This window comes from Giraffa tippelskirchi, chromosome 8 (assembly GCF_054371585.1).
Source record: "Giraffa tippelskirchi isolate mGirTip1 chromosome 8, T2T-mGirTip1v1.2.pri, whole genome shotgun sequence".
Lineage (NCBI taxonomy): Eukaryota > Metazoa > Chordata > Mammalia > Artiodactyla > Giraffidae > Giraffa > Giraffa tippelskirchi.
Window position 1 is genome coordinate 129,284,050 of NC_137282.1, and position 16,244 is coordinate 129,300,293.

Genomic DNA, 16,244 nt, shown 5'->3' on the forward strand with positions numbered 1-16,244 from the left:
TCATTAGCCCAGTCAAGTTGACGCATAAAATTAACCATCACACCTGGGAAAGACATCACAAAAACAGAGTTTGCTTCTTGGGGAATAGAGCAGGACAATTACATTCAGTCTTCTTGGGACCTTATTTCATCTTATTTAAATAAGCTAGTTAAAGCTCTTTGTTTGGATTCATTTACCTCATCAACTCATAGTAAGGTCTTGCACAGCACATCATTTACATAAATAAAGCTGTCCATCTAGGGGGAAAAGTTCCATCGTGTGCAAGATTTTCTCTTTTTAGTTATTTCTGTTTTGATCAAAACAGGACAAAGATAGACTTATTTTTCAATTCCACACCTTTTTTCATTGCAAGTGAGAGATAATATTTTTAAATTTCACCCTCCTAATCACCTGATGTCTCAGTGGATCTTCCTTTTTAATTTTTTTTTGGTTTCAGTTTTTTTCCTCTGTTTATTTGGCTGCTCGTGGCATGAGGGATCGTTTTTTAAAAATTATTTTAATTGGAAGCTAATTACTTTACAATATTGTGGTGGTTTTTGCCATACGTCGACATGAATCAGCCATGGGTGTACATGTGTCCCACCATCCTGAACCCCCCTCCCCCCTCCCTCCCCACCCCATCCATCTGGGTTGTTCGGAGCACCAGCTCTGACGCCCTGCTTCATGCACTGAACCTGCACTGGTCATATATTTTACATATGGTAATATACATATTTAAATGCTATTCTTTCATATTGTCCCACCCTCGCCTTCTCCCACATAGTCCAAAAGTCTGTTCTTTACATCTGTGTCTCTTTTGTTGTCGTACATATAAGGTTGTCATCACTGTCTCTCTAAATTCTTAGTTCTTGGTCCTTGGATAGAATCCGTGCCCCTGCTGTGGAAGCCCAGTGTCTTAGCCACTGGACCACCAGGAAAGTCCTCTCCTGTATCTTAAGATCAGCACTCACAGTAGCATAAAGGCAATAGTTGAATTCAGAGAATAGAGTGTAAGAAGGTGGAGAGTTGAGGACTGAGCCTTTGGGAATCCTCACACCTAGGCAGAGGGAGAGATCACTGGAGAAGTAAAGAGTTCCAAGTCAGTTGGCTAATGCAAAGATCACCTAGCCCAGTTGGGGTGTTTTAACTAATAATAAACATTGATCTAAAAATGGAGAACCCCACCAGACATTCAGAATCCTATTTTTTTTTTAATGTAAGAATATTTTAAAAATGTATAGTCTTTTAGGTTGATTTTACGCAAAGTACCATATTCTTATGTTATGCCACTGTTAGAGACAGAATACACGGATGAACCTTCGGTTGATTCAGTATGTCATTTCTGACATCCCTGTGCTTTTTAAAAAATCACTTATTCATCTCATAGGTGTCCTGAGAAGATAAGTGAGTATCACAAAAATGCAAGTTAGTTTGCTTTCTTTGAATGATCGTAGCCATGTAAGTTTAAAGGGTTAATCCTTGATTGCCTCTCTTCCACCTGCCAGAGCAGAGCCCTGACTTCCAACTAAGGAATGCCACTTGCTTCTCTTTCAATCGGAGAGACCCCCATTGCACGCCCAGGGCTTCCACAAAGTCATGACCCCCCAAGTTTTGAAAATTATGTTTTGTTTGTTACTTTTATATTTATAATTAAGGCTTCCTGTACAGTCGTTAGAATTCTTAGTCCCTTGCCAAATATCTCTAGTTTCCACTCAGGAGCAGGCACATTCTTTGTAACACTTCTGTAGCAATGAACTCTTTATTTTTAGGTAACCTCTCTGAACCATAAATATTTCCGCACACACCTGGAGGACAGTCTTTCCTTGGGACGACCTCTTCTTATTGAGGACATCCGTGAAGAGCTGGATCCAGCCCTGGATAATGTATTAGAAAAGAATTTCATTAAATCAGGCACCACTTTCAAGGTGAGCTTTGAAAAAAGAAAAGAGCAATGGTGACATCTACGTATCTTTTTGAGCACAGCAGCGAAGACAGTTTTCTTCAGGTGGTAGCATTTGACATGCTGAAAGAATTTTTTCCAAACTTGTATTCAGTGTTTCCTTAAAAAAAAAAAATATATATATATATGTAATATATATATATGTATAGATATACAGGGGCGAGAACAATATCTTGCTAACAATAGCCATTTATTTGAAACTAAACAAGATATGAAGGAAAGGCATCTGGTGATAATGATATATTATTGTTACACACAAAATATGTATATTTTAGCAGCTCTGAGAAAGGTGGTTTCCAAGCCATGTATACTTCTATACAGTAAAACCTGTGTTTCCTCACTGAATAAAATCACATTTTTAGTGAAATCTAGGGACATTGATTTTATTTCTCTATTAACTTTCAATTCAAACTCACAGACTTTGCTGGAAGCAGTAGAATATGGTTTCTGATGACTGGTGAGAACATAAATTGTTTTCAATACAAGCGTTTCTTTTTTAATTGGTTTCATTCTTTACTTTTAGTTTTCTTCGGTTTTACTGAATGACAGCATTTCTGATCGAGAATTTTTTGCTCTGAATAACTTAATTTCATGAATATCAGTGAATGAGAATGCCAGTTTTCTCGTTAAATAAAGATAGATTTATTTAGAGGAATGTTCTTCATAATGTGAATTCTTTCATTTGCCATATTTAATATGCCAAAGGAGGTTTTTGTACGTCCATTCCTGAAAGGGCTTTTAAAAGACCCAGATTCTTACCTGCAATGTGAAGGCCGTGGTGCCTGAGAATTAGTGCCTTAGGGATGTGGTTTTCACTCACATGCAAGATTAATATTAATTAAAAATTTAAGTCATTTAAAATTTTAGAATTTCCACCTGAGTTTTAGACAGCAAACCCAATTGTTTTTGATACACTGAAAATTGTTATGTTTAAGATAAGTGTTATCTTTCTGAGGAAAAAAGTTGGCATTTTTTTTTCCTCTGAAAGTTTCATTAACCGTTTCTCTTGTCAAATATGCTTCAGATATGACTGTGAAATGCAAAAAGAAATAGCACTTCTTATAAACACAACAAATTTCTGTAGTAGGAAATTTCCTCAGGTAGAGAAAAGCAGTCAAATCTTAGACACGTCTGAGTTTTCCTTTATTCCAGTGGCTCCCAACCTCTAGGATCTAATGCCTGATGATCTGAGGTGGAGCCAATGTGATAATAGAAATAAAGTGCACAATAAATGTAATGTGCTTCAATCATTCTGAAACCACCCCTCCTCCCCCAGTACATGGAGAAATTGTCCTCGACGAAACCAGTCCCTGGTACCAAAAAAGGTTGAGGACCACTGCTTTATTCAACATGTGTTTTGGACACATTTTTCATTTAATTTTCTTGGTGTCATGGCTAAAATCATCTTCAGGCAGGAAGAGAATTTAAACCACAAGTTTAAATTATTCTAAGAGAATATGATTTATCATATAAGTTCAGTGATTAAAATTTTACAACTGGTTTTTGTAATTCATTCAAGTTTCATTGCATTGACCTTTGGTAAATTCTCTCCTAAATTGAACCCAAATTCCTTGTCTGCCCTTTAAGCTGTGTGTAATTTAATATTTGAATTGATGTAGGTGAAAGTCGGTGATAAGGAATGTGATGTCATGGATACATTTAAACTTTATATTACGACAAAGTTACCAAACCCTGCCTTTACCCCTGAGATCAATGCTAAAACGTCAGTCATTGATTTTACTGTTACCATGAAAGGACTTGAGAACCAGTTACTAAGGAGAGTAATTCTAACAGAGAAACAGGTAATAATTTCTCAAGGTAAAGAACTTCTACTTATAATAAATTATAATGATGTTTTAATGTATTAGGAAATTGTTGAATATATGGAAAGGAAAAAATGAAGCAAATCATATTTACCTTTGTTAGCATAAATATTTGTTTTGTAGTCTCAAGTCCTGTTGAGAAATCATACAATTCACCTCTATTCTGATCCCTGAAAGCACATGTGCACACACACACCACTCTCTACTTCTGACTTTAAAGCTTTGGGTATATTGACTTTTATATCTACAGCCCTATAGATGAATAATCTTAAGTTTCACCTGAAAAATTCAATTAAATGATGATCCTGAAGAAAAAGAAATTGCTCTGGATGAATATTAGTAGTAGTTTTAACTACTACACTGCAATAGTAATTGATAGTACTTGGCTATAATTGATAATACTACACTCTAATAATCTCATGATGTAGGGAGCCTTACTCTTTTTTTAAGTAAATGCAATTTATACTGAAGCAGAGAAATTAAGTATAATTGAGAATTCTAATAAAACAAAGAACAACTTAAACCTGGAAAATTTTAAGGGACTGATAGATTAAACTAAGTTTTAAGATAAAGCTCAGAAAACATTATATGTTATACATAAAATATAATTTTATATATTTTTATTGTATAAAATAGATTTTCATAAAATCTGAGAAAGTTTATATTTGCTTAAATATAACTAATTTTAAGGGCTTCCTAGGTGGTGCTAGCGCTAAAGAACCTGCCTGCCAATGCAGGAGACATAAAAGACATGGGTTTGATCCCTGGATCGGGAAGATCCCCTGGAGGAGGAAATGGCAACCCACTCCAGTATTCTTGTCTGGAGAATCCCATGGACAGAGGAGCCCGGCGGGCTACGGTCCATGGGGTTGCAAAGAGTGGGACACTACTGAAAGCGACTTAGCACATAGCATAGCACAACTGATTTTAGTATTAAGGGTTCAAGGAGAAGGCCGGGTTAGAAATAGTAATGGGAGAGTGCGAAAAGGAATGGCAGAAGAAAGGAGGAAAAGAAGAGACGTGAACAGATGGCAACAGATACAAAGGAAAGATTCAAAAAGGGAAAGAAACTGACACCAAAAAAATAGAAGGCTCAGTAAAATGAGAAGTAAAATCCCACCTGGTTAATAAGAAATGGCTGACTTGGGGCAAGCCCTTGAAAGACAGCCAGTGTAGAGGGGTGAAAGGGGCCCAGTCCCAGCTTCCACTCTCATTAGCTGTGTGATCTGAGTTTCCAAAAAAACAGCCCAGGGCTTACGCAATCCAGAAAGGGAACTCTCTCACTTCTAGAGTCTGGCAGAGAGCATAGGCCCCTCAGTTCACTGCCTCTATCACCTCTTAAGGCCACATGGTATCAACTATTGAAAATCAGTCCTTCCTTCTTGGTCTACCTGGTGCTGTTGGTCTGTTCCGAGATGTTGCCTCATTGGTTCCGATCCCCAGTGCAAGCTTCACTAACTTCTTAATGCAGGCCATACTGCTGTCTAGGGTACACTCCTCATCCCCAGAGCACCCTACACCCACTCCTCTGGGCCTTAGCTTCCTCTTCAGGAGAGGTGCTAAGGTACTGATACCAACCTTGCTGGGAGAAACACTTAGTCTGCAATGTTTGGAGGGTGTATTTTTTTTCCTACATAAATAATGCATTCTTAAAATTATACTTTGAAAAAAATTTTTCAAACTTTCAGAAAAGTTACAAGACTGGCCCATGAACTCTCATGACTGTGATGTTTAACCTTCCTAACAATCCTGCTGTTATACCTCCATCTTTACAGATGAACAAATGGAGACTAGGGAGAATAAGGTCTTAACCCATAAGAGTACATGGACTTTCCACCCTGCCAAGCCTCGTAGATAAGCTCTACAAGTCATGCTGTAAAACTCACAAGTGTCCACTGTACCACAATGCTTGTTTTCCCATATCACACTGAAAAGGATGCCAACAGGATTTCATCTTGTCCACATATTCCTATACTGCCACCCAGGGGGTGACTGTTTTAATGCAGACAATTCATTAATTATTCCCCTTAGTCTTCCTTTGTGGCTCAGATGATAAAGAATCCACCTGAAACACGGGAGACCTGGGTTTGATCTCTAGGTTGGGAAGATCCCCCGGAGAAGGGAATAGCAACCCACTCCAGCATTCTTGCCTGAAAAATCCCATGGGTGAGGAGCCTGGCGGGCTACAGTCCATGGGGTCACAAAGAGTCAGACACAGCTGAGTGACTAACACTTCTTCACTGCACCTACAGCTATGATCTTATCACTAAGCCATCAAATACCCCCAAACCGCTAGTACAATGGCAGTATACACTAGCACTGGAGTTAGAGGGCAAGGAAATTAGGCCTGTCTCTACTAGCAACTGGGCTCCGTTGCTTAGTCATGTCTGACTCTTTGCTGCGTTTTAAAAAATGAATGGGTAGGAGGGAGTATCCCTTGTGGTCTAGTGGTTAAGAATCCACCTGCCAATGCAGAGGGCATGGGTTCAATCACTAATCTGGGAAGATTCCCACATGCCAAGTGACAACTAAGCCCATGTACCACAAAAGCCTGTGCACCATTACTACTGAGCCAGCACTCTGGAGCCTGGAGCCGCAACTGAAGCTTGTGTGCCCTAGAGCCCTTGCTCTACAACAAGAGAAGCCCGCACACGCAACAAAGAGCAGCCCCTGCTTTCCACAACTAGAGAAAGCCCACACACAGCAACAAAAACCCAGGGCAACCAAAAATAAACAAGTAAATCTTTTGAAAAAAATGAATTTAGGGGGACACGTTCCTGCCCTCTAGATGCTCAGAATCTAGTTAGAGGGATATTAGCCTACACATAAGTTGTGATGCAAGCCATAGTAGATGTACAGATGAATGCCATGCTGTGGGTTTTCATTGATAAATTGATCTAGGAAGAATTTCTGAAAGTTTTTTGAGAAACTTTCTCAAATAAGTAGTTTAAAAACACATTTTAAATGCAGTTCTAAGTATAGTGTGATTCCATGTAAGATCAAAAAAGAATGCTGTGAAGAACTGTTTTGAGACAGTTTAATTTACTCTCTATTTAGCATGAGTATTATAGCCATGTTACATTTTCTGAATTTGAAAATTGCACTATGGTTGTATAAGAGAGTGTCCTGTTTCCTAGGAGATATGCTTAAGTTTCTACAGGTAAAGGATCATGACACATGCACACAGCTCAGCAGTAATAATAAGTATTATATAGGAGAAATAATGGTAAAGCAAAATGTTATTTGATGAATCTAGGTGAAGGGTATATGAGAGTTCACGGTACCAGTCTTGTAACTTTTCTGAAAGTTTGAAAAATTTTTTTCAAAGTATAATTTTAAGAATGCATCACTTATGTAGGAAAAAAATATACCCTTCAAACATCTAATTTAGCCCTTCTGATAGAAGGAGATGCAAAACAATGGAATATGGATTTATATTGGCAACTGACTATGTCAGGTCAAGTACTTGGTATTCCTGTAGTCAGCTCTCAACTCAGAAGCTCCGATTGACTTGAGTATTCTCTTGGTTTCTGGTTTTAATACCTCTTTGTTTCTGCCCCTTCCGGCTTCAAATAAAGTTAGCATTTCTCACTGAGGCAATATGTGGGAACAGAGCCAAGAGAATAGGACACTCTAATTTAAATAAATGCAGAGGTGGAAAGTACTCTCCTGGAAAATCCCATGGACGGAGGAGCCTGGTAGGCTGCAGACCATGGGGTCGCTAAGGGTCGGACACGACTGAGCGACTTCACTTTCACTTTTCACTTTCATGCATTGGAGAAGGAAATGGCAACCCACTCCAGTGTTCTTGCCTGGAGAATCCCAGGGACAAGGGAGCCTGGTGGGCGGCCGTCTCTGGGATCGCACAAAGTCAGACACGAATGAAGCGACTTAGCAGCAGCAGCAGCAGCAGCAGAGGTGGAAAAAGGCTGGGCAGAATTATTTTAGCAGAGTTATCCCATGCATGCCTGTGTATGTGCTATGGAAACTTAATGCTTGTGGGCATAATTTTTTTTAAATGGTCGAGAGAAACAAAAATACAGATTTGACTAATGATAGTGTCATTTGAGTGGCACTTCGGTTTAAAATTTTTAAAATGAATAATAAACACTAGTAAGTTGGATTTGCCATAATAACTTGTAATTACACTTCTGATGTTATTTTTTGTTTGTTTATTTTTAATAATAGGAGTTAGAGTCTGAGAGGGTTAAACTTTTGGAGGATGTGACTTTTAATAAGCGGAAGATGAAAGAACTTGAAGATAACCTCCTCTACAAATTAAGTGCTACAAAAGGTATTGTGTTATTAAGAAATAATCACATAATGGATTGTGGATAGATTTCTTGTACCCTCTTTTCAATGCCCTCATGATTATAGATGTCAGGCAACAGTTGAGTTATCAGTGCAAAAACAAGCAAGGCAATTTCCATCTAGATATTACAGAGAGACTACGGGGAATCTGATGTTTAAATTAGCAACCAGCATCTGAGCATTGGATAATAACACAGTTTTCTTGATATAATTGCTCTCTCCTGAGAAAAATAAGGGCTCCCAATACAGCTAGGTAACTCATAATAGGCTAATTTGCTTGCCTGAAGGAAACTAATGTGCTCAATCTATTTTTTGTGTTTTTAGATCAATTCTTTCATTTGGTGTTGAAATGCTGTTGCCACAACGGGTTTTGATGTGTGTAATCTTGTCAGAGACACTTGAGCAGCCAGAGCTCAGTCACTCTTGACTTGACTGGACCTCCCACTTAGAAGCTGGGATAGGTTCACCTCTTGGCAGTCAGGTCCCAACCCCTGATTTGGGGATATACTGTTCTGTAGTAGGCAAAATACAGCCACGTAAATTCTATTGTTCACTAGCAAACTAATAATAAATACTTTGACTCAATGGACGTGAGTTTGAGCAAACTCTGGGAGATAGTGAAGGACAGGGAAGCTTGGTGTGATGCGGTTCATGGAGTCACAAAGAGTCAGATGAGACTTAGCAACTGAACAACAACAACAACAAATCAATGCTTTCCAGAAGCACTTTAACTCTTGGATATACATTAAAAAAAAAAAGGGAAAACTTAACCTCCCAGAAGTACATTGAGTGTTACTCTCACAACAGCCTCTAGCACTTTAAGGTGGCTTCATGGCAAAGGTCTTTTATCTGCCTTAATTGCACTGCTTTGCTGATAAAGTTGCCTGTCTCTTGGTCTGGGACTTCTCCCAGCCATTTGGATGGATACCTCTGGGCATTGTAAATATTACCAACAAGGACTGACTGAGGGTTCCTCCCCTGATCCAGCCAAGAGCGCACTGGATCATGACCTCTTTCCTGTGAGATGAGTCACAGTTTGGACTTCTCTCGCAGACCTAACGTGTCCATCAGAGCATCGCAGCACCTTCCAGCGGCATCCACCTGCTCCCAGGTGGGCCAGAGCTTCACTCTCTGAAGGCATCGTGACTCTTAGCTCAGCATATCTAGAGCATCTTTCTGTATCTTAAAACTGAGTTTATTGTCATAGACATTTGTATGTCTATTCAGAAGGGTAAAACTAAAAACTAAAATCAGGATTTGTCTTCCTGGTCAGACACTTCCACTATCTCCTAACTTATTACAGACATAGAAGGACCAGAGTTCTCAGTGTCAAGAACTGTTGGACTAAAGCAGGAGTAGAAAGTGTACAATTCACCTGCAAGCTGGTGGGTAATGTTTGGGTCAGCCTGCACTGAGACAAATGGTACAGAAAAGCCCATGATGGCATGAGGGGACCCATCAAGATGATAAAGGAGGCAAAAGTGCCGTCACATAAGGAACAGCTGAAACCACTGGGACTGGAGAGAGACATGAGTTTTCTTTAGATGTTTGAAGAACAGATGTGTGAGCTATCTTGAGAACTGCCTTTTGCACATTTTCAGGCAGAGTTGGATAACCCCTAGGCCGAAATGTTTAGAATGGATTGAAGCCTCAGATAGATAGCTGGAATAGAAGCCTTTCCATTTCTCAAGATTCACCCTTCCACCCTGTGGGCTTTGAAGAAGTCAAGTTGAAAACTAACAGGGTGATTAGAGAAGTGATGCGTCTCACTTTGCAAATTTCCCATCTTGCATTCCCCAGCTTTCCTCTTTGGTTTTCAGGTTCCTTGGTAGATGATGAATCTCTCATTGGTGTCCTCCGCACCACCAAGCTGACAGCCGCTGAAGTCAGTGAAAAACTACACGTAGCTGCAGAAACGGAGGTCAAGATTAACACTGCCCAGGAGGAGTTCCGGCCCGCGGCCACCCGCGGCAGCATCCTCTACTTCCTCATCACGGAGATGAGCATGGTCAACATCATGTACCAGACCTCGCTGGCCCAGTTCTTGAAATTATTTGACCAATCCATGGCCAGGTGGGGCCTCACCACCTGACTACCTCTGCCCATAAATTTTGTGTGTATTCCTACTCTCTTAGAAATAGATTTTTACTTCTTTGATTTTTAAAACATATTGCAGGTCTGAGAAGTCTCCACTGCCTCAAAAGAGAATTACAAATATTATTGAATATCTGACCTACGAAGTTTTTACATATTCTGTCAGAGGCTTGTACGAAAACCACAAGTTCCTCTTTGTACTCCTCATGACCTTAAAGATCGATCTTCAGAGAGGAACTGTGAAGCACAGAGAGTTTCAGGCTCTCATTAAAGGTGAAGGGCTTGGGATATGGATATACTATGTAAAGGAGATTGCTTTTGATATGCTTTTTGATGTCCTGTAGACCCATTCTTATAATACACAAAGGAATTAAGTTCTATTGGAAGTGAAGTTCATTTTCCCCCCATGATTGCTATTCATTTTGCTCTGGTTACTCAAAATGACTTACTTCAGGTCTGTGTTAACTCTGCGATTTTTAGTTATGTCATTAAGTTAAGTTTGAGCTTTGGTGCTTAGGATTAGGACATTCAAATGCCAAAAGGGAAAATAGTGATTCAGAGGATGAGCTTTCTACTGCAAGAGAGCAATTCCTTAAGCAGGGGATTATAATAACGTTATAAGAGTATAAATTTAAAAAGAAAGCACACTTGTATTTCATATTTAAAGTGAATCCTATACATTGCTTATCTCCATGTTAAAAGTATAATTAAGGAGCGAAAAGAGCAGTATTTTCTTTCAATTCAGTTAAAGTGTTTTGTCTAAAAGGAGGGAGTGATTGCATGTGGTTGGTGAGATCATAAAAAGCTCCTTAGAAAATTTGCCTTTGCAGGTTAAACCGTGAAGTTTTCCAGGTTATTTGATACATGGGAAAATGCTCTAGTCTCTTCTGTTTTTTTTTCTTTTTGCTCTTTGGCAATTCAGTCAATCAATTCAGTTGTTCAGTCATGTCCGACTCTTTGTGACCCCATGAACCGCAGCACGCCAGGCCTCCCTGTCCATCACCAACTCCCTGAGTCCACCCAAACCCTTGTCCATTGAGTCAGCGATGCCATCCAGCCATCTCATCCTCTGTCATCCCCTTCTCCTCCTGCCCTCAATTTTTCCCAGCATCAGGGTCTTTTCCAATGAGTCAGCTCTTCGCATCAGGTGGCCAAAGTATTGGCATTTCAGCTTCAACATCAGTCCTTCCAATGAACATCCAGGACTGATCTCCTTTAGGATGGACTGGTTGGATCTCCTTGCAGTCCAAGGGACTCTCAAGAGTCTTCTCCAACACCACAGTTCAAAAGCATCAATTCTTCGGCACTCAGCTTTCTTTATAGTCCAACTCTCACATCCACACATGACCCCTGGAAAAACCATAGCCTTGACTAGACGGACCTTTGTTGGCAAAGTAATGTCTCTGCTTTTTAATATGCTATCTAGGTTGGTCATAGCTTTCCTTCCAAGGAGTAAGCGTCTTTTAATTTCATGGCTGCAGTCACCATCTGCAGTTATTTTGGAGCCCAGAAAAATAAAGTCAGCCACTGTTGCCACTGTTTCCCCATCAATCTGCCATGAAGTGATGGGACCGGATGCCATGATCTTAGTTTTCTGAATGTTGAGCTTTAAGCCAACTTTTTCACTCTCCTCTTTGGTAAGTCATTTAGTAAATCATTTTCTGGCCGCCCTTCTCCCCCCAAAGAAGAAAGTGGCATTTGAAATGGACATTGAATGATAGGCAGAAATGAAGAAAACTTCCATGCTGAGCAGAGCAGCATGAGAAAAGAAATGGAGTATGTAAATTGGTGAGCCTTGATTCCCAGGGGAAGGATTTCTTGATCTGGTAAGAAATTAAGGGGTCGTGTAAGGTGGTGATGTGATCCTTTTATTGTTCTTTAGGAAGGTGACTCTGGCAGAGAAGTATAGGATTAATGAGGTTCAAGGGAGTCTGTTAAAATCTTCCCAACCACAAGAAATGCATTCCCATCCTAGGATGAAGACAATGGAAATATAAAGAAAGACAGATATGAGAGATCATGAGAGTAAAATGGCAAAGGATTGGGTGTAAGAGCCAAGAGAGGGTCAGAAATGAGTCTAAGAGTTCTGCTCTGTGCGAAGATTTCTGGTCACAATGGTTGAAAGAGAGCTAGTTTGAGAAGTGTCAGAGTGGGGACCTACTTTTAGTCAGGATAGGCCAGGTTTTGTGTCATAAAAAACAATCCCTGAATTTCAGCACAGCAGAAGTGTACTTCTCCTTTACTCTCCATACCTGACCTGCTTGTCATGGTCACCCAGGAATCCAAATTGCTTTCCATAATCACTATGGAAAAGGGACATGATATGGCAAATTGTGTGCTGGCTCTTAAAGGTCACACGAGTCACTTGTGCTCATATTTCATTAGCTATAGCAAGACGCATGACCTCATCTAAATTCAGAGAGAGCAGGGAAGTGCCTTCTGCCCTGAGCTACATCCAACCTGGAAGCTGCATCACAGCATCCATGGTGGAAGGTAGTGGATAGATGGATAAGCCCGAGGTTTGGCAGCAGGTGTGTGGATGTGGAAATGCAGAGAGGGCTGGTGCACAGCTGTGGGGGCTGGAGTTCCGTTCAAGAAGCTGCAGGGCAGGGGAACTTTGTAGCCAGTGACAAAGTACCAACCTCTATGGACAGAGCAGCCTAATGCCCCCAGATAGGATTTGTCATGGCTCAGAGGATCCCAGGCTGTGGCTGAGACAGACGAAGACCAGGGGAGAGGTGGGGCAGGAATGGGAGGGGGGTTGTAGATCTGAAGCATCTCCCCATCAAGACAGAAACCCACCCCACCCTACCTCTCCCCGCCCAGCACGACCAGCCAAGCCATGGCCATTCCTCGAAAGAGACTAGATTCTTCGAGACAAAGTCTTTAAATCAAAGGAGACCGAGAAACACAGCAACACTTGGGGAGGGAATTTGTGAGGAGGATTTGATTTGTCCCAGAAAAAATAAAGAAGGCTGTACCTCTGAGCTGTGGTTAGAGCACATCTGTGACCCCATTTCATAAAACTGGAGAGTCAGAGAGAACCAGGCGGTGTAGGGTCAGGAGAGTCAGTGAGAGGAATTTGAATTTGATTTACTTGGCGATGGGGAGTCATGGAATGTTTTATGAGCAGGGAAGTAGCGTGAACAGAGCTGTGCTGCAGGAGATTAATTGGGGATTTTATAGCAGGTGGATTGTCAGAAGTACAGTCAGCACAGCACCCAGTGAGAGTTTTAAAAAAATCAAAACTGGTTTAATCTACAGTTTGTAGTAATTTTAAACTGGCTTACAGTTTGACCAAATTATTATTTAAAAGATGGTAGAACTTTGCTTTTAATGTTTTTTTTTTTTCTTTTACAAAGTTAGCAAATATGGCCCTTAGATCATTGATATTGTTTACCATTTTGAACTCAGTACTTAAGGGGGAAAGAAAAAAGACTTATTTATCAGAGCAGAAACGTTTGATTTCCCAAGTGTGGCCATCCTTTTGTATTAATTCCTGCTTGTTTTTCTGCAATATCTGGAAGGTGCCTTTGACTTTCTTCTTCAACTGAGAATGTCAGAATACTTTGAAAAATGGAACAGCTACCAGGGGCAGTCCTGCACTATAGTAATTGATACACCTGTTCCCCCTGCCTGGTTATTTTAGAAAGACATCATCTTTCTTTTGTCGTAAACCACAGACAAAAAGACACTTTAGGGGGTCTCCTCTTGCCATCCAAGTTGAATTGGACCCAGGCCTTCCAAAACAGAGAGAGAGTTAATGTCAAAATAACAGCTCATGATTATATAGCTTTTACTTTGGGCCACAAAGGTTGTTAGTTTTCTACATACATTATTTAATCTTCACAGCAATCAATCTGATGGATTCTATTATTATACTCATTTGATAGAAGAGGGTACTGGGAGAAATTGAGTTCTTTGTCCAAGTTTATGTAGCCTGTAATTGGCAGAGCCAGGATATTTGAGGGGAACAGGACAGGCTGTGATTGTTCTGGGCTAGTTTAGGCGCATGGTATGTTGAAAACACCTATGTAACTTAAATGTCTTCTCTCGATGTCTTTGAGGTGTATGATGACATGAAATCATTTTGTGTGTGTGTGTTGGGGGGAGACAACCAAGAAGAAAAGGGACGTGTCTTATCTCTTAGCATACATGCTAAGTTGCTCAGTCATGTCTGACTCTTTGTGACCCCGTGGACTGTAGCCCACCAGGCTCCTCTGTCCATGGGATTCTCCAGGCAAGAATACTGGAGTGGGTTGCCATGCCCTCCTCCAGGGGATCTGCCCAACCCAGAGATCGAACTCTCATCTTTTATGTCTCCTGCATTAGCAAGCTGGTTCTTTACAACTAGAGCCACCTGGGAAGCCCGTGTGAGAGGAGAAAATCCCTTAAATCTGCAGGTGACTTTCTCTAGGGCTTGTTTCTCCTACGGTAAACTCAGTGTTAGCAGAAATGGTGCTAGAGTGAGGCTTTCTCTTTCACCTGGTCACTGTGGGGAAGGAGGGGTCGTCAGAAGGTTTACAGGTTCTAGAGGTGTTGTGGCACTCAGAGCCCCTGACTCCACGGCGGAGGGAAAGGATTTACAGGAAGGTACTCCAGGTCGTTCACCTTTTCAGGAAGATGCTAGAGGGGAGAGCAGAGACCTGTAATTCCCTTCACCCGCCACCTCCCCTGTTTCTGTCCTCAAGTTACTGAGTGAAATGGGGGGATTTGATGAGTTCTTTAAGAGGATTATAGGATTTAAAAGTTCAAGAACCACTGTTTCCTATACATCTGAATTAAACAACAGAGGTGGAATAATTATGATAAAACATTACTAAAGACATTCAATAGAGGACTTTTGAAACTGAAATATAGTCATACCTCTTGGTGGAGATTGTCACATTGAATGTGTTCATTTAACTGGTGATTTGCTTTCAAAATGGGCTTCCCTGGTGGCTCAGATGGTGAAGAATCCACCTGCAACACGGGAGACCTGGGTTCAATCCCTGGTTGGGAAGATCCCTTAGAGAAGGGAATGGCTATCCACTCCAGTATTCTGGCCTGGAGAATTCCATGGACAGAGGAGCCTGACAGACTACAGTCCATGGAGTCGCAAAGAGTCGGATATGATTGAACAACTTTCACTTTGCTTCAAAATATGTTCCAGTGCTATCACTTACGTTCTCCACTAGACTTGGTGAGAGCAGGGGTCTTGTTTGGTATCCCTAGTGCCTGGAATATTCTAGAAACAGAGAAGTGGCTCAGTGAGTATTTGTTGAGTAAATGAATGAATAAATGATTTCAACATTAATTACCTCCTTAAAACCCACAGATGTATTATACTCCTTCCTTCCTTTTTCCCTCCCTATGCATGTATCCATCTTTCTGACCTGATTAAAAAATAGTATTGAATATCAAGCTTCTGGAGGAGTGATTTCACTAGGAAGTGATTTTTAAACTCACCTATGAAAAGATCAATCTGTTCACTGATATAAAATAGTTAAAAAACAATAAAAAGGCAACCACCTGAGAAAAATTCTTTGCAGGAAAAAATGACAGGGAGTTGCTATCTGTATAAGATGGTATAAATCACTTAGACTTTAAGGAAATGTACCCAAAAAAGATAACCACATTTTCTGTAATGTGCGTATGTTCCAACTTTCCCATTTTTGTGTGTGATATGGCTATCTGGATTTTTTTTTCTTAATTTGAAAATAAATTTCTAAAATATGGAGCACAAGCTGACCTGATTCCCGCTAACGCCTTTCCCCAGGGGGAGCAGCTCTGGATCTGAAAGCCTGCCCTCCCAAGCCGTTTCGCTGGATCCTTGATATGACCTGGCTGAATCTTGTGGAACTGAGTAAACTTCCACAGTTTGCAGAAATTATGAACCAGGTAATAAAGGACTAGAAAAAGTGCAGATCTGTAAACCCAAACACACCTGGGTCGTTTAAATTGGGGCCTCCTGGTGACAAGCCCTTGACCCAGAGGAGCTGACACAATAATGCAGCTTTAAGACAACTGTGGCTCTTGTTCAAAGCCCACCTGGTGCACACCCCAGGGTAATATGACAATTCTGGAGACGTTTTTGA

At 40.6% G+C, this 16,244-nt stretch overlaps 1 protein-coding gene across 4 annotated transcripts in view; it reads left to right on the top strand.

The window, feature by feature from the left end:
• The window catches only part of DNAH8 (dynein axonemal heavy chain 8), a 326,388-nt gene that overhangs the window by 227,154 nt on the left and 82,990 nt on the right, over window positions 1–16,244 (top strand). For all 4 annotated transcript variants that reach the window (XM_081523221.1, XM_081523219.1, XM_081523218.1 and 1 more), the window contains 6 exons: window positions 1,749–1,904; window positions 3,559–3,741; window positions 7,951–8,056; window positions 9,894–10,146; window positions 10,250–10,440; window positions 15,926–16,047. In XM_081523221.1, the coding sequence (XP_081379347.1) occupies window positions 1,749–1,904; window positions 3,559–3,741; window positions 7,951–8,056; window positions 9,894–10,146; window positions 10,250–10,440; window positions 15,926–16,047 (1,011 nt within the window). The remainder of the gene's footprint in view (window positions 1–1,748; window positions 1,905–3,558; window positions 3,742–7,950; window positions 8,057–9,893; window positions 10,147–10,249; window positions 10,441–15,925; window positions 16,048–16,244) is intronic.